At 39.2% G+C, this 25382-nt stretch overlaps 1 protein-coding gene across 1 annotated transcript in view; it reads right to left on the bottom strand.

The window, feature by feature from the left end:
• Positions 1 to 25141, bottom strand: part of MLIP (muscular LMNA interacting protein) — a 103819-nt gene extending 78678 nt beyond the window's left edge. Inside the window, 1 exon segment of the mRNA XM_071548152.1 lies at positions 25079 to 25141. Within this exon segment, the coding sequence (XP_071404253.1) occupies positions 25079 to 25141 (63 nt within the window).
• Positions 25142 to 25382: the final 241 nt, after the last annotated feature.

The following is a 25382-nucleotide window of genomic DNA, read 5'->3' as shown; positions in this document are numbered from 1 at the left end:
ATGCCATTAACAAGGCTAGACATTATTAATGGGCTACATTCACAACTAAATGTAAAATATACATTATAGCTTACTCTTTATATGAATCTCCAGAACAACAAATTTTTTATTATCATTATCCTTATTATTATTATTATTATTCTTGGCTTGGCTTCACGAATGAAAATTTGGGAAGGGCTCTACCCATATGGGTGTGTCCTTCGAGCCTGTGCAGTGGATTTTTTAGGTCAGGCACAGCATGCGCAGAACTGGCCCCACCGTTTAACTCCTGAGGTCCATCTGCCATGGCCTACTGAGCTTGGACAGTGACAGTGAAGTCCTCAGGACTAGAACCTACAGGCCTCGGTATTCCCAAGAGGTCTCCCATCCAAGTACTGCCTGGGCCTGACCCTGCTTGGCTTCCGAGATCTGATAGGATGGGGCGTCAGGGTGGCATGGCCATAGTTATTATTATTATCATTGGCATGAATATCCATCTCATTAAGCAGGACACATGACAGATACTAAGAGATTGGATAAATCACTGACAAAAGTGACAGTAATATAATTATTTCAAGAAGCTGATGCTTTAAAAAGTTTAAACACTGGAAAACTGACAGATATTTCCTCTGCGCTGTCCAAATTCAGGAGCGGCATATCTTGTGTGACCGAAACTGCACCACAAATATTATAGATGGTCAGAAGAAATGTATTTATTTGTCAGATTTTAAAATAGATGCTAAACCGATAAAAAAATGACTTAGTTGTTTGTATGAATAAATTACATCAGTAGTCTTTGTACTAAGTACCACCTAAGGCCAGCTTTTACATTTACAGTGATTAACAAAAGGTTAATTTCCATCAGTCAGCTGAAACTGTAATAAAATACACTGATAGCCCTTGAGCATTCAGTATGCAATACTGCAAAAGCAATTACATTTCTCTGCCTGTTATGGAAGTGAAGTTTTTTATGACAGCCAGCCAAGTTCATTACTAGTGATACAGAAAACCAATGATATAAAGGCAATAGCCACAGGGATGTGTCTACCTGTTACCTTCAAAAAGAATTAATTTCATGTTTAAATATACATAAATATGTATAAATATTACTGCACCTTGTTGAACCTTAATTTTCTAAAAGCATTCCCAGTAAACATACTTGAACTATTCAGTAAGTACCACAATAGATAAAAGAAATAAACTAAACCAAATAGCCTCAAAATTGACAAAAGACATGACACTAAGAAAAGGAAATGCTAATGATACTGTGCTCTTGGACAAAATCCCCATGACTTGTAAGCAAATCCTAATCAAACAAGACAAAGAAAACAGTAAATTTCTAACCACAAAATCACTACAATATTACTTACTTTGGGATGGAGAATCTCATAAGAAAAACAAAACTCTGTTCATTAGCACAGGTCTGGGTTAAACTAGTGATCACCTAGTGGCCACTTCAGCCTTTTTATCATCTATACTCTGTTGATACATAGACCCATATTAAATATTACATACTATATTGCACCATTCCTGTAGAATACTCTGCTGCAGAGCATCACTTCAACATCATATAAAATATTGCAAGACCCTTCTTTTTTCTTAAAAGCTGTCTAGATATGTTAGCAATAGTAAGAAAAAAGTCTGCCACCACCTTTCATAGGACAAAGCATTAAAATAATGATGGAGCAAAGTTTATAAAGAGATAAAATTGTACTGTAGTAAAGAATGAATCCTGTGGCTTCAAGAAATCATAAAAATCTGAAGTGTCTGAGATAAATCCTTGTACAACCCCACCTAACCCAGCTGTTCTCTATGCAACTTTGCAGAGAAAGGGCTGTAGTACTGAGTAGCAGAAAGCTGTTCAGACAACCTAGACCATTCAACATCATTTGGTGTCATTTTCATCTCTGAGACCATTGTCAGGAGATTTTACCTGGCTACAAATATGATGGCCAAGCCTGTATTTCTGTCTAAAGAATTAATTCCGAAACACGGCCACCAGGGACTGTATGGGTAGCTGTCACGTGAATGTTTATTCACTTACAGCTTGGTTTTAACTATCAAAACAGTTACAGATGTGGATTTACTGCTGTGGTTTGTGCCCTCTCCTTTCCTAAATACCATTTTCGCCCTTACACGAATATTCACTCCTGTAATGTTGAATTGTTCATCACTAAAGGCAAGGATTTGAATGAGCTAGCTCTGCTTGGGAAAGATCATGCTGGGAAGCCCTTCAGCACTCCAGCAAGCCATGTACTCCACCAATACCTTCACCAGCCCTGTGGGGCATGTGGCTGCTTTCCATGGACATTAGCAAAGGTTTGGACTTTTGTCCCAGCTGCGTCTCTACTTTTTGCCAATACCATGCATCACATTAAACCATTTTGTTCAGAAGGATCAGGTTGGGAAGGCAAACAAAAATTAAGATGCCATTCCAAGCTATCCCTTTGGATCTGTGAATTAAATAAGTGTGGATATTCTTTTACAAAGTCAGGGGAAAAAAGGCAACCAGCTCCATGGTCTTATACATATCTGGGGGCAAGTAAAGGTACAGAATTTTCTAGAGTCTGGAATAACATCACATCAGCTTTTAGTAAACAGATTTTTTTTGTAAATTCTGATGAAATATATTTTATATATACTTATTTCCACTTCACACTTTCCACTTCAGGCAAGTGCTCAGTTGAGCAAACTTGGTATGCAGAGGCTGTAATACAGCAAGTAATGTGACTGAGAGAAACAGCAGCTCCCTTCCCAGTTCTCTTCCAGTCTGATTCCTTGTCTACAGGTGATGGGCTTTGTCTCCTTAGTGTAACTGTCCGGACTTTTGCTTTTCGTTAGGTAATGTAGAATTTTCCCCTGGAGAGCAAAGTTTTCTCTGTATCAAGCACTCTACCAAAAAAAAAAAAAAGAAACAAACCAAAAGTACTGCTAATGACTCCTTATTTCATCCCAATAAGTATAACTATGAAAGAAATATTTAGGACATAGTAGAATATTAAAACATGCTGTGTGAAAGTTTTCAGAAAACATGAAAGACAAGAATGTGTAAGACAATAAATGCCTGACATACTAAACATGCTGTAAGTACTCTTTCAGACTGGAATCCCCTATGCTATCAATCAACAAGAGTGGCTCTTAAAATAGCCTAACACTTTTACAGAAGTAAGAAGGTCAATGGCTGTTTCTTGGGACTTTGCCCAGATTTCACTCTAAATTTTCTCTTTTGTATGTCTTGAACTTCACATCTAAAATTTTGGTGTGTCTGCTGGTACCTCTGTTCCACACCAAAGATAACTCTGAGCAATGAATTAAGTATTTTGAAAGCCAATAAAATAGCACTGCAATATTATAAAAAGCCTAAGTTTCTGCAGACTTAAATTGACATTTCTTGTACAGATAGTTAAGGAAATGTAAGTATTTACTAAATCAACATTTGAGCTTGTTCAAGGCTTCACTGTGGTCAAAGGAGAGAGAATAGGCATTAGAGAACCATACATTTCACTGATACCTTTCACTGTAAGGCATCTAAACTACATTCAGAGAATAATGCCTGAGAATTTCCTATTTTCATCCAGTGACTGCAACAGGAGTCTAGACAACCTCTTCAGATGTAAATGCAGCTGTCTAAATTCAAGAGAGATGAATCACAGACTGCTGATTAGCCCTGTTATCTAAAATAAAAATTCCGAAATTTCCATTTTTAGGGAAGGAAAATCAGGTAATTGAAGCAAGATCAAGAGTCTGAATTAGCAGGTGAAAAACAATTGTAACCTGGGGCCTACCCACTCTCATCTCTTTAGTTATTCCTGAAGACTTGTGTATTGGGTTTCTGTGAACAACAGTGCAGACACCAAGGTCAGTGCAGAAGGAGGGGAGGAGGTACTCCTGGTGCTGGAGCTGAGGTTTCCCTGCATCCCATGGTGCAGACCATGGTGGAGCAGCTGTGCCTCTGAAGCCCGTGGAGGACCATGAGAGTGCAGAGATTCACCTGCAGCCTGTGGTGGAGCCCATGCCAGAGCAGGTAGATGTATGAAGAAGGCTGTGACCCCGTGGGAGGCCAATCATTGAGCAGGGTCCTGGCAGGCACTTGCAGCCCAGGGAGAGAGGAGCCCACACTGGAGCAGGTTTTCCCTGGTAAGACTTGTGTCCCTGTGGGGGACCCACACTGGAGCAGCTTGCCTGCCAAGGACTGCACCCCATGGAGAAGTGACCCACGTGACAGCAGTCTGTGAAGAACTGTTGCCTGTGGGATGGAGTCACACCAGCGAGGTCCGTGAAGGACTGTCTTCTGTGGGAGGGATCCCATGGGAGCAGGGAAAGGAGTCCTCTCTCCGAGAGTGGCACAAACAACTGACCATAACCCACATTCTCCATCTCCCTGCATCGCTGAGGGGAGGAGGTAGAACTTGGAAGGAAGGAGGGATTGGGGTAAAGGTGGTTTTAAGATAATTTACTTCTCACTCTTTTGTTCTGATCCTGTTAGTAATATATTAAATTAATATCCCCACTTTGAGCCTGTTTTGCCCATGATAGTGATCTCTCCTAGCTCTTAACTCATGAATCCTTTGTTGTTTTGTCCACTTGTAGAGGAGAGGGAAAGAGCAGCTTAAGTGGATACCTGGTGTCCAGCCAGGGTCAACCTACTACGACTTGCAAGTAAAATATTGAGATCTACTGTAGGTCTCAAACACCTAGAGCTTGCCTTCCACATTCAAAGTTCATAGCATAGGGGTTTAATAAAATTGTATTCTGATTTCTGTATTGAAATCTCATGCTGGCACCTGAAATTTCTGTGGGATGGAATGCTGAAATGCCATAATAATCAAGAAATGGGTCTGAATGCCTTTTTTTGTTTGTTTTGAAGAAAGTATACCATTAGAATGCCAGAAAGCACAACCAGAAACTAAATGCCATTTGCAGTTCGTTTCAGAAACTGTAAAACCAGGGTAAGTCAAATGCTAGAGGTTTTTGAATGCTTATTTATTGGCTCAGTCTAGGATGGTTTACAACTTTGAATAAATTTTTATCTCATACTTTTCCATTGAAAAATGGTTAAAAGCAAAATATAATTTCCAATTGCCATGTGGAATCAAATGCTATGGCTTTGGCATCAGGATCAGAAAAGACTTAACATCAAAAAAGCAAGACAGTATGTTTGTGCCAATGTGTGGTATGGCAGCAACAGTTTCATCAGCCACAGGGCAGATCAAATTTTTGGAGTGGATTTAAGATGGCAAGCTCTCAGCTAAAGGCACGCCACCAAGGCACTTGGAACCTGAGGCTCACAGATGCAGAGACCAACTCTCCTCTTCCCTTAGCCATGGGATCATTTCTTATTCTTCAACCCTCTGTGCACCATGTGCTTGCGAGGATAACATTTACCTGCCACCTTGCTTCAGTTAAAGGAGCAAAGTGGGTCTTTCATCTTGCCTTGCTTTTTTATATGTTCTCTTTTCCTGCCTTTTGCTAGATGCCAAACAGAAAAAAGAGAGCATTTAAGAGTATTAGTTGAACATTTCCCTGTCATTTCTTTCTCTGCTGAGAAAGTAGCTTTGCTAGTGCCCAAAGGGTCTAGATACCACCTGCCCAAAGTGTGTCTGAGGAAGGACAGCAAGTAAAATATACTTTACCAGCCTATTATCTGGTGCAAAATTTCCTAAAGCACAGCTGTTTCCCAGGATTATGTATATATCATCTTCCCTAGTTAATGACCATGCCAAGAGTGATATTCATCAGACTAAAAGCAAAAGTATCTAGAATGTAGTATCTACATCTAAGTTATGTTCTCTTTACATGCAATTGAGAGAAATCATCATTTGTGGGATGCAATTCATTCTACTTAAAGGTAAATGTTTCATATAGATCAGATTAATCATACTTTAGAATTCCTGTGCTTTTTTTTATTTGACTTTAGAAGAAACTCAGATTGGTTTCTCACTCAGATGAATACTATAAGCACTTCAAAAAGGGGATATTCATCCTTTCTAAGCAACATTAATTGAATCATTCATGCATAAGATTCCCTGTAAACATGAGCCAGTGGTACCAATGCAAGACTATGCCTACTGTAATATTGTATAGAAAAGCAGACATTTATAAAGGTAAGTATGTCATAGATTCTTGGTGCAAGACCAAAATTATCATGAGGTACCACATGAGTTTGTCAATCAGAAGTGTTAGGGTTACATATAACACATAATTATTATGAAACTCTCTGCCTCAGGAAATCCCAGAGGTAAAAAGAAAAACAGATCAAACCCCAAGAAAATACATCGATGGTGAACAGTCCACCCGTTTACACTGAGGCCAGGAAGAACAGAAAAGCACAGGAATATCTTTTTCACTATGCCTTTTTTTCCATAGGCATGGACTTCAGATAACAGTCAGGGACAGAAAACCACTCATTTTCTGACCTAATATTGCCAACACTGTTACTACAGCACTGAGCCAAGCAAGGAATATTATAACCCCACCTCAAGCACACCATTTCTTCCAGGATTAACAAATGCAAGTTAAGACTCAGTTTTACACCAGGAAACACCCGAAAGAAAAACACAAAATGCAAGCTATCACCCTACCTGCTTTTACAATATTATGTCAAAAAATGTACTTAGTCCAATCCCTGATATATTATTTTAGCACATATATTTACTGGTGATGACTGTTATTGTTGGAGCCAAACACCTACTTGACATTATCCATTCTGCTTGTCATCAATGTGACTCATCAGCAGCGGTCTCATCTTCCATCTTTTTGGTCAAGGTTGAAAAATTAAGAATAATGCTTAAGAATAGCAGAAGAACTTGACTGCAGTGTGTTTTGCTGGGGAACTCAAATCTTAGATTGTGACTAATGCTATTAATTAAATTTTTACCTCCATCTTTTTAGGGGAAAACAAAACCAGTAAGACATAAGGCTGCTTTTTACAATGTTTGTTTCCACTACATTTCCCCTGTCCCTTTGTTTCAAGGAAGTGAAACACCAAAACATTATTTAAAACCCTCTTCTTAAACACCTGCAACTACTTTCTGAAGAATCAGACACATGAAGATTTCCCAGTAATAATCTGGAGCTCAGTGATGACCTAAAATTGCAAAACAAAATAAGTTCTGATCTGTTTCTGGCAAAAAAAAAAAAATCACATAGGACATATACTTTTTTTTTCACTCCGCCTTCCAACACCCTCTCTTCCTTTCTTTTAAAATTAGCCATCAGATTGACTACTGTATTTCAGCAGTGAATGCAGCTATGCGTAACCAAATCTGAGCTCGTATGACAAGTTGAAATAGATACATATCTTTGATATTAAATATTTATCCTAGATTACTGTGAGAATAAAAACAGTCATATTAACCCAAGACAATCTCTTTTAAGCACTTTTAAATCAAGTCTACAGGAAAAAAAAAAAAGTAAAAAATCTAAATAAACACAAGAGTCCTAAAAATATTTCACACTACAATTCCCTTCATCCCATGCTAATCCAGAGAGCAGAGAACTGTTATCTTCCAGTACAATAAGTTATTTCAAAAGTGGGTAGAAAAAGACACAAACACACACTCCAAACAGGAATGTCCAAATGCTGATGAAACCTGGAAATAGTTAAAAGAGTTTACAAGGAAAAATAAAAAGCAAAACCAAAACCACAACGCAAAACAAAAAACTCCACCATGACCAAAGTTTCCTATGTGTTTTCCCCCCAAATCTTGCCTGTGTTTATTGCAGGCAAGCCAGTATAGGAAGCCCACAAAAACAGACAGGAACAGGGACTATTTCAATATGCAAACCATCTGGCTTGGATAAACCTGTGTTCAGTGGTGGTAAGCTTTAGAAAAATATTTGAAGTTGCAGCAGTTTAGGCATTGTTGCTGGGTTTTTGAAATCAAAACAGAATGGTATACAATCAAAACTGGCTGCATTTGTAGAAGAGGAGCCACATGAAGCTGGGCACTAGAAAATAAGCATGTGAGTACTTTTACTAGCGAGAAATACTGACGGTGCTTACATTCATCTCATTATTGGCAGCTGGTCACACAGTACTTACAACAATTGTTGTCATAGAGTTACCAAATTTTTCAGCTGCAAACTCCGATCTCTATGGATATTAAATCACTGAAGCAATCCAAACAAAATCACTGGAGTGCTACTAATGATGTGTGTGCATATATCTGCAGAAAGTTGCAGCCCCAAGTATTTATCAGACAGAAACAAGCTGGTAACCAGATGCCACAAAAATAAACAATATGTCAGAAATTACAGCCCAGTAGCAGTCAGTCTGTTGGTCCTGTAAGTGACAGAAGACAACTGAAATGAAAAGAAGAAAAATATAACCTTGTAAGATCTCAGAGCAACCACACAATCTAATGTTATCTGATAATACTTCAGATTTCCTAATGCTGAGAAAATCTGAGGTTATCTCTAGACTCAAATAGAGAACCAACCATGGGACTTGAATAGCTCTGCAAAGCTGCGAAAGGACAATTCTTGTTACTATGCCCAGGCTGGAGCACAGCAGCTGCCTCACGTGCCCTAAGTGTAGCAAGCAGGAGAGGCACAAATGCTGTGGACACTAGAAAACATGGGAGAACAGGAGGTCAACCAAAAATGTGACATTGCTTCATGCCATTGAGTAAGAAGGCAACCTTGTCACTGAAAGAACACAACAAAGCAGGATTGTCTGCGGATGCTGAAGAGATATTAAGCATGGAAATAACAACAAAATAGATCAAGCAAAGAGCCGAAGCATTCTCACTTGAAGATAGGACACAATGTATCACTTCCAGCTTTCTCAGTAGAAATATATCCTCTAGTTATACAGCAATACTGGGGTATAAAACTCTTCTTTATATCTATCTGTGTCCATTTCTAGAGATCAACACAGAAATATTTGGTTAAGACTGAGTTACAAGCGGAGTCAAGCGCATTATATAAAGTGCCAGAGGGAAAGGAGGGAAATCTTGTTTACAGTTCAGCTAGCTCAGGTATGGAAATCAATGGCAAAAACTTGTTTGTACAGAAGGATAAGAGTTTTCCATAGTATCAGTATCAACCCACGTGGAAAGCTGTGCTGATGAAGGCAGAAAGCAAAATGCAACAGCAGGAAAATTTTGATGTCCTTACACAAATCTTTTATCCTGCAAACTGTGAAAATGCACAAGTCAACCTTTCCACGGAAAAGGCTTGTAAGTATCTAGTGGGGAATTAACAGATAGTGGGAGAAGCACTTCATCAATGTGAAAGGTTGCTTTAAACACATTAGCAGGAGGAGTTTCTGTTACAAGGTTACAAGCTACTTCCAGGTGTTCTCACAAGTGATCTGTGAATTCTACACAATTATTTACTGAAAGTGTGAAGAAACTTAGTGCAAATAACAGAAGTATTAGATTAATCAATAGAATACAACTATTTACACATCAATTATTAAAAGGTTGCTGAATAGTCAGCCCAACATGTCCCATATTTTTGTTCTCTATCTATTCCCATCTTTCTTGAACTTTTTTAATTGACACTTACTTAATTCTCAGTCCCATCATCTTGTAGACTTTTACTTCATTTTTCAAAAGTAATTATCTTTTTTTCCCCTTTTCTTTCCTTTGTCCAATTTCTGACTCCTAGTACTTTTTCTCCACTTTCTCATGATTTTTAGGACTCCCTGCCTCTCCTGTCTTAGTATCAGCTTTCTTCTGGAGTTTTGTTTAAGGTGTGCATTGCAACTATGACTGTGATCTGCAGTGTAGTACTAAAAAATTTGAGGTGCACACCACCTGCTTGGAACTTCAACCAGATTAATTGAGTTACTAACACTGCAATTTTCACATTTTGCCACAGCACCACTGAGTGCAACAACCACCCAGATTCACTCAACTTTTCATTGCACCAGTAGTTTTCCCTGCAGCACTGATTTTAGTGACCTATGCAACAGAGAGTAAAATGATTTAGTTGAGTCCCATTGCTTCAGGAAACAACAAAGTACTGAAACTCCCCATCAAAACAAATTTATCAATTCAAAACTGCACTTCTGCCTCAAAAGTGCTCCTAGGTTAAATTTTTCAACCCCTATTCCTCCTCCTCTTTTCAATGTCCAGCCCTTTTCAGTGTCTGTAAGCACGTACATGCCTAAATCTGGGGACTAAAATGTCCTTAGCTACCTGTACCACCACTATTGCTTATTCTAAGGTGCTACTGCCTTGGCTTAGCTCAAGATCAAGGTGCTGATCTCACACGCAAAGCCAGACTGGGACTTATTGCTGAGGTGTCACAGACCCGCATCTCCTGATAGGCAACACAGAATTTCCAGGAAAAGCAGAGACACCACATTACTAAACCAAGTGCCAGATGCATTTGCGACAGTGGAGCATTGCTGTTCAGCTGGAAGAGGACAGAGAGGGATGAAACATTACACTAATGAACCAAAAATATGAACTTAAGAGGCAATAACACAATGAAACAAATTTGAAAAGTAGCAAGCTGCAAATAAACTTCATTGAGAAACCATTTGTTGTTCCATGTCTATTTTTAAATGTTAAAAAGTACCCTTCTATTTCTTCAAGGACTAATAGTTCCAAATATCCTGAGTACTTGCCATTCCACATAGCTAGCAAGTAATCTCAATCATTTTCTAAATAACTGATTTCAACATACAGATAACTGCCATAAATGTACTTTCTGATTATTTTTTCCTTAGGTATGCTCATTCCTTTGAAATGAAAGTAATGGCAAAGAAAACATTTTAAACTTAAGATATAATTACAGTTTTAAGACTTCATTAAAACTGCTTTAAAACATGCCTCATTTTCCATCACAAAACCACACATAGATTGTAATTTATGGCAATAACTTTTTGTTTATGAAAAATACCTTTTTTAAATTACAAAAATTTAACTAGAGAACAATTTATTGAATTCAAAAATATCAAAAACTTTGGGATGGTAAATCATAAATTAGGAAAAAATGAGCTGTTTACAGTCTTCTGAAGATTGTTTCAAGATCACTTAAATTCATGCTTTTATCATATATTCAAAAGCAGTTTAAAATAAACATCAGAACTTGACTTGAAAATCATTTACAAAGAGTTCCTATGGAGAATATAGTATACAATGGCATATGCAGTGTGTTCTGCAGACGAGTAGTCACTAGTTAAAATAAACAATATTTACAATGCGGAGGAATAAGGACACTACGCACAGACCAACATGATCAAGCGAATGCCATTTATTACACACAGCACAGGGTTTATATAGAGTTAAGACTACATTCTACTGGCTAAATTGAACCTCACACCATCTAACTGCAAACTCTAATTGGTTATAATCCACATCTCACAAGTCCAGTGTTCTGGTGAACTTATTCTAACTGTTTTCAGGTACATCTCCGGAGTCCTGTGGGAAGCTAGTTCTCATGAGAAACTTCTGGGGAGTGACTTCCTCCCTACCACTAAGCAGCAGCTGTGGCTTTGTTTATTCTTAACTGCTGATGCTTCAGTTCTCACAAGGCCCATATAGATCTGAATTGCTTACCTTTGATTTTTCTGTACCTTCAACTAGTTACGTATTTGCACTTTAGCTAAGAGGTCCTGATGTAGATGACTTGTGGGTGAGATTGTTACATACACCATACAAAATTACAATATTAGTAATGCAAATGATGATGCAAATATTATTAATATTTTTGAGATGGTTTAGAATCTCCATTTGTTTCAAACCCAAGCATTTTGAACTCAAATATTATCTGCCTCATTTTACATTCAGTAAGTTGGAGCACTAAAATGCCCCTCCCAATTTCCTCCACCTCCTAGGTGACAAAAAGAGTATGTGGCTACAACATTTCCCAGAATGGCCCCATTCTTTCAGAAGCAAGCACAGGCATACTCTGAACAAGTTCTGGTCTCTTGAGAGCAAAATCTGGTGCACTGAACTCAGAAACATCCAATAATGCTTAAAAATACCTTTCCATTCTGTTTAAAAGTGTTGACAAAACAGGTTATCAGAACCCTTCATACTTTATGCTGCAAATTCTGTCCCATACTTGCAAATACAAAAATAATGGGGTTTTTTTGGTCTGGCATCTGTTCTACTATAGGACAGTGTTTCAGACATGCCACACAGGTCATCACTTTACATACTATAATCTATATATGAGAAGACATACACACGTAAGTAGCAACTGATTTACTGGAAAATCATAGTGTGCTCACTCAAACATTGATTGAAATTGGCTATCTGCTTTTGAAGGGACTTAAATATACTTTAAGTCAGTGATTAGCCCTCTAAATGAAGTGAATATTTCATCAGTTCTTGGACTACACATGTAAGCAGCTTGATATCTGTTTAGAAATTGTACCCTCTCACAGACATTAAAAATAAGATACCTACAATATAAGACTATCTCATACTTACAAAAGAAGACAAACAACTATTAAACTGAATCACAGAATATTTTCAGTGGGAAGGGACCCACAAGGATCATCAAGTCCAACTCCTAAGTGAATGGCCTGTACAGGGATCAAACCCACAGCCTCAGTGTTATTAGAACCATGCTCTAATCAACTAAGCTAATGTTATGGTCACTGCTCAGTGAGAAAGCTCTTGGGTATGATTTATGTTTTATACAAAAGTCATTTTTTCAAATACAATTCCATTACTGTGACAAATTGCTCCTGGGATAAACATTTCAAGTTCTGAATTATAAGGAGTATGTAATATTGTTACACCACAGTATATTCTGAAAATCTACATCAACCAGTGTCAAAGCACATCCTAATACTGCAATGCCCAATATCACACCCCTTCAAAACCTTATACTGCAGAGAGCATCACAAAAATTATTTCCATACTTTTACATGACATTCCTGCAGTACTCGAGCACTTCAAAGAGGCAGTGATACAGCATTCCTAGGAAGTCAAGTGGTCTGATCACTTCTACATCTTAAAAATGACTACCATCCAAAAATGAACCTGTTTTTAAGAAACTGCTTTAATTTGCCCCTAGTAATTTTGAGAATATCATCTTCACCCCTTTCTGCCAGTGGGTAATTTCTGAGAGCACTTTGCAGTGTGCAGAACCATTTCCTGAGCTTGTCCCTTTAACTGCCATTGTGTGGAAGGGTGAAAATACCAATTTTCTTTTTCTTTGCACATCTCAACCATTTGACTTAGATTTTCTGCATATGTCAGGAAGCATAGGTTCTGAAAAAATGCAAAAATATTCTCTTGGAAACAGAAGGATGAAATACTGGAGCTTATTTTACCATATTTTACTTACAAGATTACTAAGGGTAACTATTCTTTTGCTCTGATCACATTATATCCTGATGTAGTTGGTTGTGGTGATTCCTAAGCAAAATCACCATTTGAGAAGAAAGAAATAGCCCATAATCCTGTTATTAACACTGACATCATAACACTTATGAATAAAACTAAGTGAATAAAACAAAGAGAAAATTAAATTTGCTCTGATAATTGTATTTTCCAAACTTTCAAATGCGCTGGAGCCCTTGAAAAGCCCAGGCAATCCATCACACAATACAGCATTGTGTCACTACAAGTCATTGGCAAGGTTGGAGCACCTCAACCCTGACTCCTTCTCCTTAGAAACTGTGGAGGAACTGAAGGTTAACTTCATTACAGGAATCATTTATCACTGTAATCCTTCAGCACATCACTTTCTTTCACAGAAAAGACACTACAAACTAGAATACACTGCTATTTAAAATAAAATGGAAAACAAAATCTTTCTTGTTAGATTTAGCTACTTCTCTCCTGACAAATAAACCACTGAGAGCTTCTTCGGATTTTTTTAATATGTAAATAACAGTGGCAGTTTGCCTAATAGACTGTAATAACATTGTTATAAGGAAAGCTGCTCTATTTTCAACTGAGATCTGTTCCATCACATTAGTGAAAATATTATCTGCTAAATAAAAACAGAGAGAAAGACAAATCATGTCCTTTTCTCTGCTAGGATTTCAAATACAAATACTTTGCATTTCGCTTTTGTTGTCTCAAATGGAAAGATGAGTTTTGGCTCAGGAGCTTTGCTAAGAACTACTATCTCTGTTTGATTCTCACATAGCTCAGTTGATATTTTTGTTTTGACTGTGTATATTTCAAGGTGCGTTTACTGAAGAAGAATATTAAACTATTTAGTTCTTGTTGAGGCCGAAAAATCTAATGATTTTTTCTAACATTCTTGTTATATTACATCATCAGCAACAGCTGTATTTGTAAGAAGAAGTAAAATGGTGATAAATGTGCTGTCAGTAACTTCTTATAAGATGCATGGAATTTCTATGAAAACAATTTAAAAGTTATTCAACAGGGGATAAAATTTTGATAGCTCTTCCCTGAATATTCAATTTTAAGTGGTTAAAGTAAATCCAATTGATTCATTTTGCTTAATTTAAAAACATAATATTTTAAAAACCTTACAATTTTCCCATGGTTGTTTTCCAAATGTTCTTCAAAATCAAGATGAGGAATGTGAAACACCAAGGACAGAATGGCAATTATTCAATTTCTGTCTCATAGAGGCAAAAGTGAAATGGCTTTTGGGATTTCTGCATATATGGCAGTTCTGGTGTATGAATACATTAATTTGTGTACAATTCAATATATGAAATGCTTTCCCCTTTTCAGACTCCTGAACAAACTAAAAGCTGTTGACCAAAATTACTTTTTCAACTATGCTCAACAATAAATCTGCTTTTGTCCCTCTTCTTCAAGAATGGATCTTCATTACCAGGAAGGTATTAATATAGTAAAAAAGCTATCAGCAAATATTTTGCAGTATGTACTACAAGTCATCAGCAGTCCTTCGGAAAAAGCTACCAGTTAACTCTAAAAAATGTGTATTAAATGCAGAAAGGTTTTCTGCATGACCATCATGTTCAGTCAAGAGCTGCAGATCTATTGCCTTGATACACAGAACTTAGGTGCTTAGAGTAGAGCTCACCTCTGAAGGAGAAGCAACAGAAAGCAAAAGTTTTGCATGGTCATAGAAATTCAGGACCACCAGGCATTGCTCCATTTTACACCCTGTTAGGAAGTGGCAGGTACTCATCAGTGCCGCATCGTTCATCTGCAGTACAAACTCATTCCGCACATAATTTGTGTTTCTTGAACCTGACTTTGCCACCATCAATGCAGTGGACTATACATTTTAAAAGTGAAATACAAGCTACCCTACTCCCACTTCTCCTTGTCCAGTGGAATCTTGTCCTTAATGAGACGTGAAAATAACCAAACAGCACTTGAGAGAGACTTGACACATTATTTAGAGTTCCTTTAATAATCAATATGCATTATATGACCACATTATTTATAAAAAGAGAGTGAAAAAGCAATGAGCAGAAAACCAGATACCCTGATAGGTCAACCATTTCATTTGGAAAACTTTGTGGTTTTTTCTGGATAAGTTAGTACTTACGGTTTTTACACTCAGTGTCTAAAATGCATTTAGGAAATTTATTTTGAGAAACAATCAATAATTACCAGCATTTAAAAATAATCTAATGGTGTATCCATGGAGGGCAATATGGGCAAAACAAACTGAAATGCTATGCATTTCACAGTCCACACAATGCTAACACAGAAGAACTGTAGAAGCCCAGAAGATAAGGGGCTAATGTGTAAGTCTTGAACACCAATAGGCAGAAAGCTACGGAGACAACTAAGGATTGTTGGTAAGAATACACTGTGAGAAATAACAGGATGTGACTGGAGAAGGGGAACACACGGACAGAGGTAGGGCAACACTTTTCTGGGATAAACGTCCTTGTTGTGGCTTCTGGAGATAAGCACAACACAGTACAGCACAAATGCAGGAATGAGGTCTAGAAGCAGGCATGGACTGCTGGTCAAATGCTGACCCAGTAGTGGGGCATCAAGGCCATCAAAGAACCCCAAAGCTCTCCAACCCATTTCCAGAACGCCTAGAACAGCGAACTGCATATGATAACCAATTTGCATAGAAAGTGAGAAACTTAGCTCCAGGATGGGGAAAGATTATCTGTAAAAAGGTATCCCGACAAAGCCCAGGTGCACATGTGCTCCAGGACAGTGGACATCCCATCAGCTGGATTGATGCTGGAGCCAGGACTGGTGATCTTTCTTCTTCCTCTCTCCTTCTCTTTCTCTCTCTCCTCTTTCACCCTACTCTTTACTCAAAATCCAGTGCAGTGTGTTTATGCTATAAGGGACTAACATACCAGTTTCTGTGTCATGTGCATAATTTACTAATAAAACTGTAAGTTTTTGTGTACCCTGACTTTTGTCTCTCCTCTTTGGCCACAGGCAACTATAAATCTTGGGTGCTTACTTCCCCTTAAGCATGGAACACCACATGCATGTTGTCCTCTAAGTCTAGCTCAGTTAATATCCCCTTTATCCCTTTCTTTAATCACTTCTCTATTTTTATTCTGTTCATTATCAAGTAGCTTGTCCTGGTTTCAGCTGGGACATGGTTCTTCTGATGTTTCAGTTGTTCCTAAGAGTGCTTACTCTGAATCAAGTACTTTTCAGTCCCCCGTCCTCTGACACTGAGCAGCTGCACAAGAAGCTGGGAGGGAGAATGGCCAGGATAGCTAATCTGAACCAGCCAAAGGAACATGTCGTATCACAGAGCGTCCTGCTCAGTACATACACTGGGAGGACTTAGATGGGAAGAGCTGATCACTGTTCAGGAACAGGCTGGGCACTGGTCAGCAGGTGGTGAGCAATTGCATTGTGTGTGACGTGTCTTCTTTAGGTTTTATTCCCCTTTCTCCTTTATTATTAATATAATTTTTATCATTAGAACTACTATTATGATTTTATTTTGTTTGAATTATTAAACTGTTCATATCTCAACCCAAAAGTTTTCTTTTCATGCAATTCTCCTGCCCAGCAGGAGGGGGTGGGGATGGGCATGGTGGGGGTATGACTGTGTGGTATTCAGTTGTTGTCTTAGGTTAAACCATAACAAGGTCTGTTTCCAGGGATTCATATAAATGCAACAGATTTAGTTCCACTGCTGTATTATGGAGTGCTTTCAGAATTCAAAGAATAGTGAATTGAAAGCATTTGGTTTTAAATGTTGGGATAAGGATGTCTTAATGATAAGCACAGTCTCATTGTGTATCCATATTAAATGTGTTAAAAGGAGATTTGCAGATGGAAAAAGCTACTAGCATGTTTCATGACAAATGTTATAGTGCAGCTTCAAAATTAAATGACAGAAATGTTGCTTGGATGGGAACTCCAGAGGTCATCCACTACGACATATGGATCCAAGTAAGAATACTGCCAAAGTGCGGTCAAGTCAGCCATGGCTTCATATGGTTATGTCCTGAAAATTTCCCCGAGTGGATAGACCACAAATTCCCTGATGGTTTCAGTGCTGCTCTACACTTCTAATGAAGGAGCTTTTCCTAGTGTTCATCACGAATTTCAGCATTAGCAACAGCAATGGACAGTAAACATCTTAACAAGTATCACCAATAACTCATTCACACATTTCTGAAGAATATATTTTGAAAAAAAATAAGACTTTTCTCAATAATGGTCTCATAGCCAAACAATTCTGGAAATGGTCTCTCACTGATTCTAACTCTCAAGTTATAGAAGTATCAAACCAATACTGTGCCACAGAACAATCTTTCAATTTAACCAAATTCAAGAGAGTTCCACTGCTTAAAAGTAGTACTCACAACTGCTTTAATTCATTAGCAGGGGGTGTCTCTCCATTCTAATACTTTTTTCTTTGCTGCCTCACCTAGAATTTAATCACTTGAAATGCCCTGCATGACTCTGTGTTAGCAATTGATCCAGCTGTTACAGGGGCTCTTATATTTCTGCATCCCTAAACATTAAAATATGCAATTACTACTTGTTCATGGAAAGCCTCTTTTACTATAATACTCAAGGCCTTGCAGGAATCTGCTGCCCTCCTCTTCTGAACCCCTGCGTGAGATTGCACCGTAATATTTCACATAACCTCCAGCCAAAAATGTACAGAGGAGATGTCTCCAAGATAGCACTTTTCCCACTGATCAACCAAAGCCTGCTTCAAGTGTTCCTGTTGGGGGAAATTTGAACTTAGAAGCTTCTGTGCACAACCCAGCCCATGGAAAGGGAAACAGGGCCCCTGTATGCTTGAGCCTGCTTCAGGATGAGCAGTAAACAGTAAGGTATGCAGCAGCTGCTAGGAGATGCAGGCAGGGACAGTGATACAGAAAGGCATAGTTTAGAGAGACGTACCAATCAAGTTGCATAGTAAAGAAAGCAAATCCTAGCCACTAACCAATAAAATTCCTGTATTATTCGTGGACTCAGAAAGTATGTGATAAGTGTGTGTGTAATGTAAACAATAAATCAGAGCACTGACGATACTTCTGTGAAGATGATGTCTTTGACTCTGGTGCTGGACCCTTGGGAGCTCAAAAACAAAATCGACATTTTTTACTTTATGTTCCAGCAGTGCCTCTGTAGGATTAGTTTTAGATTAAAGAAAAGGTAGCTCTTGCATTATTGCAGTTGTATTATGTGACAGGATTAGAAAGAAGGGCAGACCAGAATTCAGTGCTTCTCACTTGCTCTGGTCCTGTTTAATGTCACATCAACTGTGCTAAAAATATGCTGCTACGTGCAGCCTCCACGTTTCCTCCTTTCTCCTCAGTGACCACTTGCTGAAGTAATCCATTCCTCCACACAGCTAGGCAGGAATGTAACTCTAGGTATGCAAGAGGAAATGCTGATCTCCTAGCTTTAGTGCTGTCTCGGCCATTTTCCTATACCTGTGCAGCAAAGGTGCAATTGCCTCCATGCTAGAATCTTAGCAGTTTCTTGCTATCGCTAATAGAAAGCCTCAGTCCTGATCTTCAAAGCTCAGGGATATTTGAAATTGTCTCATGAGAAACCCTTTTATCCAAGGCTGCTGTAATTTGGTCCAAAATGCCTTAAGTGTGTCAACTCAGCTGAACTCAGCTGCATGTCAAAAGCTCCCCAAGGAGGTCATATACAACCTCCTGAGCAAGAACTAATGTGTTCTCCTCAGATAAACAGGAATCATTTGAATGTGTACACCACAAAACCTTCTCTTCCTCCATAGTAAATATTTGCAGTTATTTAGTTTCCTGTGCCATGAGATGAGAACGATACTCCCACTTCAGCACTGAATTATCAAATTGAGAAAAGGATTCAGAATTATTTTTAGGAATTTCTTTTGTGGGCATGTGTGTTCTTATAGGAGGAAGTAGAAAAATCAAGGTATAAAATAAACCAGTGAAGAAAAGGACTTAATCAACCAAACACAAAACATCTCGCTTTGCCTTTCACCCCTACCCTCTCACCCAAATGTAAACCAGTTGCCAAGGAGCCACCAGCCTGTCTTTTGCTAGGGAAGAGAACAGGTGGAGAGGAGGAAGGGTTTTTATTGGGCAGTCCTCCCTGTTCATGTCACCAGCTTTCTCACAGTGCATAACCTGCTGAAGCACCTGTATGTGCTGCATTCTGGGCTGTATCACTGTTTCACCCTCTCTGAACCCCTGCCATCCTCACATGCAGAAATTATCCCCTCCTCTTTCCAAGGAGAAAGATGTCCTGGTGATCTCAGCATGCTGTTCCATAACCTTACACAGCTGTCCTGGCCAGACACATAGGAGCTTGCAGATCATGAGCCCTGCACAGATGCCGGATACCTGATTCACAAGGAATTACAGATCCAGCCCTTCTCACAAACTCCAATCCAAGTTGCTTCCCTAGAGCAGCAATCATATCCTTCTCACCTCAACCTTTCCAGGCTCGCTCCCCCCACCCACTGCAGTGAATCTGGAAGGGCGCTTGCTTGAGGAATCCAGCGTGGGAGGCTCACAGGTTGGTGTGTCCCACAGGAATAAGCACATGTCTTCTCCAAAGCCATGGCCAGAAGCAGCTATTCTGTTGTTACTAAACCACAGAAATTTCTGCTGTTACCAAAGATGATCTGTTGTCCAGGTATTTCATTCCTTGTATCCGCACAAAGAGTCACTCGCTCTTCCCTTGGCTTCTCTTCCTTCCCTGTCGTATTTTACCACGCCTCTCGGGCAGGTGCTGCAGCCACTCCATATCATGCAGCTGCCCACAATGAGCATTGCAGTGCTGTCAGGCAGTAGCTGCACTGAGAGCCTGCTGCATGCCCAGAGACAGCATCCCAGAGCACTGGTCATGGGGTCCTGCTCCTGGCAAAGAAGGGACAGCCTAAGCCCAGAGGGTGTGCTGCCATCTCTACCTCTCTGACAGCAGTCCTCGACAGCACAAAAGCAAGGGTGAGCTGGTAGAGGGGGTCTCTGTGGGGGTATGACTGTAGCCAGTGCCTCCTGCCATGCCCACTCCCACCAGCCTCCACCCAGCTCTTCTCTTATCTTCCGTTCTTCAAACAACCCTTCCCATCTCATACTCACTTCTCACCTAGTTTACGTGTCATTAAATTAACAACAAAACCTGCATGCAGGACCAGTCAAGAATCACAGAATATGCTGAGTTCGAAGGGACCCACAAGGATCATTGAGTCTGACCATTAGCCCTGTACAGGATCCCAAGGGTCACACCATGTACCTGAGAGAATCACCCAAATGCTTCTTGAACTCTGTCAGGCTTGGTGCTGTGACCACTTTCCTGGCGATCCTGTTCCAGCACACAACCACCCTCTGGGTGAAAAATATTTTTCTAATATCCAACCTAAACATCCCCTGACACAACTTCAGGCCATTCCCTCGGGTTCTGTCACTGGTTACCACAGAGAAGAGATCAGTGCCTGTCCCTCCTCTTCCCCTTATGAGGAAGTTGTAACCGCAGTGAGGTCTCCCCTCAGTCTCCTCCAGGCTAAACAAATCAAGTGCCCTCAGTCACTTCTCATACGGTTCCCCTCAAGGCCCTTCACCATCTTCATTGCCCTCCTTTGGATGTTCACTGAGAGCTTAATATCTTTCTTATATTGTGGTGCCCAAACCTGCACACAATATTCGAGGTGAGGCTGCCCTAGTGCAGAGCAAAGCGGGACAATCCCCTCCCTCAGCTGGCAATGCTGTGCCTGATGCCCCCAAGGACACAGTTGGCCCTCCTGGCTACCAGGGCACTGTTGACTCATATTCAACTTGTTATTGACCAGGATCTCCAGACCCCTTTCCCTGGCATTCCTTTCCAGCATCTCATTCCCCAACTCTGTATGTACATCCTGGGTTGCCCCATCCCAGGTGCAGAATCCGGCACTTTCTCTTGTTGAGCTTTCTCTGGTTGGTATTGCCCAGCCCTCTAATTTGCCTAGGACTCTCTGCAGGACCTCCCTGACTTCAAGGGAGTCAGCAGTCTCACCTTATTAGTTACCATCCTCCATTCTGTTTGGGCTCCCTCAGGTGACAAACTTGAGGAAACAGACTGCTCTCTTCAAGGAGTGTATACTTCCCACACTTCCCATGGAGAAGACTTGATACTGACAGGACTCATGTTCTACCAGTATATAAAGATTAATCATTGTTTTACTTGGGTGGGCTTAATCTAAATAGCCTTGCCCTGTATGAGCTGCGTCCACACACTGTTTTTGAGAAGCAAATGCTAAATTCCCTGAATGAAGTCCTGCAGCCCTCTTATCAAAAACCTAACCTTAATTTAATTTCAAGAAGTGCATGGCATAATTTTTGATTCATATATTCATTGGTGGAATTTATCTTCTCTATGGGACTGTAAAAAAAACCCCTTCGTAATACAAACTAAAGCACAAAGATTGAATGTTCCCTGCTAAACATGCTAACATAAACATTATTTTAAATGCAATACTTTATGTGCTTTTTTGTGGGGATAGAATAGATCAAGTGGGAAACAAATAAGTGTGAAATATAATTAAAATAAATTCAAATAATAGAGGCAATATGCTCTAAGGGAGGAGGACTTCAGAATGTCAACAGACTATTTTGAGCTGAGCCGTCATTTCAATAGGGAAACTCTAGCATTACTCTGTCCTTCTGAGCTATCAAAACTATGAAAAGGAAAATTGAGTCCATCTACTTAGTCCAATCTATTTTATAGTGAGTCATTCTATTTTCCCATCACAAAATGGGCCCTCTATTATATTTCATTTCCACAGTCAACTCCACACAAAGACTATTCAGGATTCTGGTGCTGAGGAGTCTTCATCCAGGAAACAAGGACAAGAATTCTTTAACAATAAATTTCACATATATTAAGTGAAATAGCCTGAAGTGGTAGAGAATTTTATATTATTTATCTCATCCACAGTACACGATGAATGTAAAGGTACAACAGCACTTCACAAAATTGTCTGTGAGGTTGTCTTCCATAGATGTTCAACCTTGAGCATCAACTAGTCTCTAATTGGCACATTACAATCAGAATACTTTCAGGATAACATAGACTTTGTTCTTTTGAAAATAGCTAGAAATATTTGTAACAAGGCAGACAAATCCAAAATTTGCCTTAAACACACAAATATATATCCAAGTTATAGACTATGATATTTTAGAAATAACTGAGATGCTCTGGGATAGCTCACATGGCTATAATGTTGCAACTGGCTCTACACAAACACAGGGAAAATAAGTAAGACAAATCTCTGCGCGAAGCAGCAGCTCAAATGTGGAGAACTTTTGTACAGGTTGAACAACAAGGCCAGGTGAGCACTTGTGGGTCAGGATCAGAGGAGAGGTCAGTGAGGGTAACATCACGGTGGGACTGGGCTACATGTTGCACGGATGGGGTGAGGAAGTGGGCAATGCTCCTCCCAACAACTTCTTTAAACAACTCAAGGAAGTATCTGGATTGCACACCCTGGATTTTTTCACATGAGACTTTAACTTCTGTGATACTTGCAGAGAACAAAATGGCAGTGTACAAGCAATCCAGACAACTTCCGTAGGTTGTCAAGGATTACTTATTGATTCAGGCACCAGATGGGCCAACTAGGGTTATGCACACCTGGATCTGTTATTCAGAAACAAGTAAGAAGTGGCTGCAGATATTACATTCAGTAGCAGGTTTGGCTGTAGTGAGTGTGAAATAGTGAGGCCAAAGATCTTGTGAGGGACTGAAGAAGACAAATAGCAAAACACATTCTGGGCTTCAGGAAAGCTTACTTCAGCTTATCCAGGAGCCACTTGGTAAGTGGGATATCAGGGAAGGTAGCTTGAAAACATGACGAGCTTAGGAAAGTCAACATATCCTTGATAACAACTTCTTACACATGTAAGGGAGTCCATGATTCAGGAATATGAGCAGACTTATGAGGACACCAGTGTGGCTAAACAGGGAGTTTGTGACTGAGCTGAAGTGCAAAAAGGCAGCACAGGATGTGGAAGAAAAAATATGAAACAGTTTATGTATTTGCTCTACTGAAGCTAAATATTTGAACAGACATCAACAATAACATGTAAAAATAGTATCCATACCACAAATTGACACTGATGTCATGCAGTCAGTTGACCTGACCCGCGTGTAGCAAAGGGAAAAGGGCGGAATCAATAAAGGCCCAGGAGATACAAAACTAGGGAAGAAATGTAGGGGCAAAGGGAAATCAATCAAGCAAAGAAAGAAAGGCAATAGAACAGGCAAACACAGAGAGAGGTGGAACAGACAGGAGATTAAGGCTCAAATGGAAGGTGACAGGGAAAGGGGCAGGAAGACTGGCACAGAGCCAAGGCATTCCTCCACTGTCAACAATGCTGTGAAACACACTGAGCCAGGGCATCCTCCATCTCCTCACTGAGTACCCACAGGAATGTGACCAGTCACTGCTAACAGGGACTCTCTCAGCTCGACAGGATGAGAGGATTAAGTTTTGAAACTACTAAACAGTGTGTGAGCTGACATGGGTATTAGCGTGACTCCCAATAGTGGGGTCTCTGTTTGCTCCAGTTTGCTATTCTTAAAATTAGTAAGGTATGTACACAGAGAGTCATCAGCAGATCATTAGGGTTCCAAATGAAGCCTTCTGCATTTCGGAAAAGCCTTACTTAAAGTTGCCTGTTCAATTCTTTTTGCATAAGGATGTAGTCTGCAATTAGATAATCATACTGGTTGATTACATTGCTACATATTTTCTCTATGCATGAGCTAAATAAAATTTCAAAGGTTTCCTTTGAAAAGTTTCCTGAAGCTTAAGAGGATTTTACACTTGTTTTTAATTTGGAAGAGTTTTTGTTATATTTTACATATCAACCACAAATCAAACATAAAGTCACTGTCTAAAGAATTTATTCATTAATGAGAAAATGAACAAGTAAAACAATAAATAATACTCCTATTTGAACTTCATGCTGCAGTTTTAGTGATGCCCTTTCAGATACTACTCTTTAGATAAAAAAAGAAAATGTGCTTCAAGGCCAAGTCATTACTTTCAGTTTCAGCACTGTCCCTGTTTCCTACCCAATGCCCCTTGCTTTGGTGAAGTATTTAAAATTCTTACACCATAAGCTTGCCAAGACTCATTTAACTGAGGCTAGTTGAGGCAAATGCTGTGATTAAACAGGAGTAAATATTGGCCTACTACGAAACAAAATCTACACAACACCATCACTATTTAAGATAAGTGCTAAAAAATTCAGTGCTAATTTGTTTCTTAGCAAGAATGATGGCCAAAAGCCAAGAATAAACTGCTATGTTAGTTAGAAATAAGCTATATTTTGACTGTTTTCACTTTTTCTTAGTAATTTGTTTTGTCCACACCTCTTTTCAATAAGTTCCAGATTCACTACAACACAAACAATTTCTTTAGCCATTTACTGGTTTAAAGTTACAGAAAGTAATGTGCAAAGATATTAAATAGTCCCTTAAGAAAAATCCAAGGAAACCACAGACTATTAGATACCAGTTTGGGTTGCGATAACAAGTCAATGTTTAACTAGATTTCAGTTTTTGCATTTCATGTGCACATAAAATACATTCACAAATTTCCATAACTTCCACAGAAATGCACCATCATAATTAATTTAGCATACATGAATGAAGTTTTAGTCTTCAAGGTCAGAGGTTAAAGGAAGCCAGGAACTGCTCCTATAAAGTAAAAGGATTATTTCCCTTCCCTTCTTAGAATTAAATTTCAAAAATTAAAAATATCAACATTTCTCAGTATATCTTACCGTTTGCTTTTCCTCTACAGCTGCTCTTTCTGAGACTTTGCTTTCATGTTTTCCTAACTCCATTTTCCAGGGGGAAAAAAAACCTACCTAATATCCAGAGCAGAAGTGATTCAACTTGACTACATGTTAGATATCCCTGTACTTTTGAAGTCAGGAGAGAAAAGTATCAGGCAGCGCTGTGGTGATTTCTGATCAGCGCATGTTTCCATTTATAGCCAATGAAAATCCAGAAATAGAAGTGTGAAGAAAGGGCAGACAGCTGCCTCTGATAACAATAAACATTGGTTTGGTATCACAGCAAATT

Source organism: Pithys albifrons, chromosome 2 (assembly GCF_047495875.1).
Source record: "Pithys albifrons albifrons isolate INPA30051 chromosome 2, PitAlb_v1, whole genome shotgun sequence".
Taxonomy (NCBI): domain Eukaryota; kingdom Metazoa; phylum Chordata; class Aves; order Passeriformes; family Thamnophilidae; genus Pithys; species Pithys albifrons.
The sequence above is the reverse complement of the archived record's forward strand: the minus strand, read 5'-3'. Positions and strand labels throughout refer to the sequence as shown.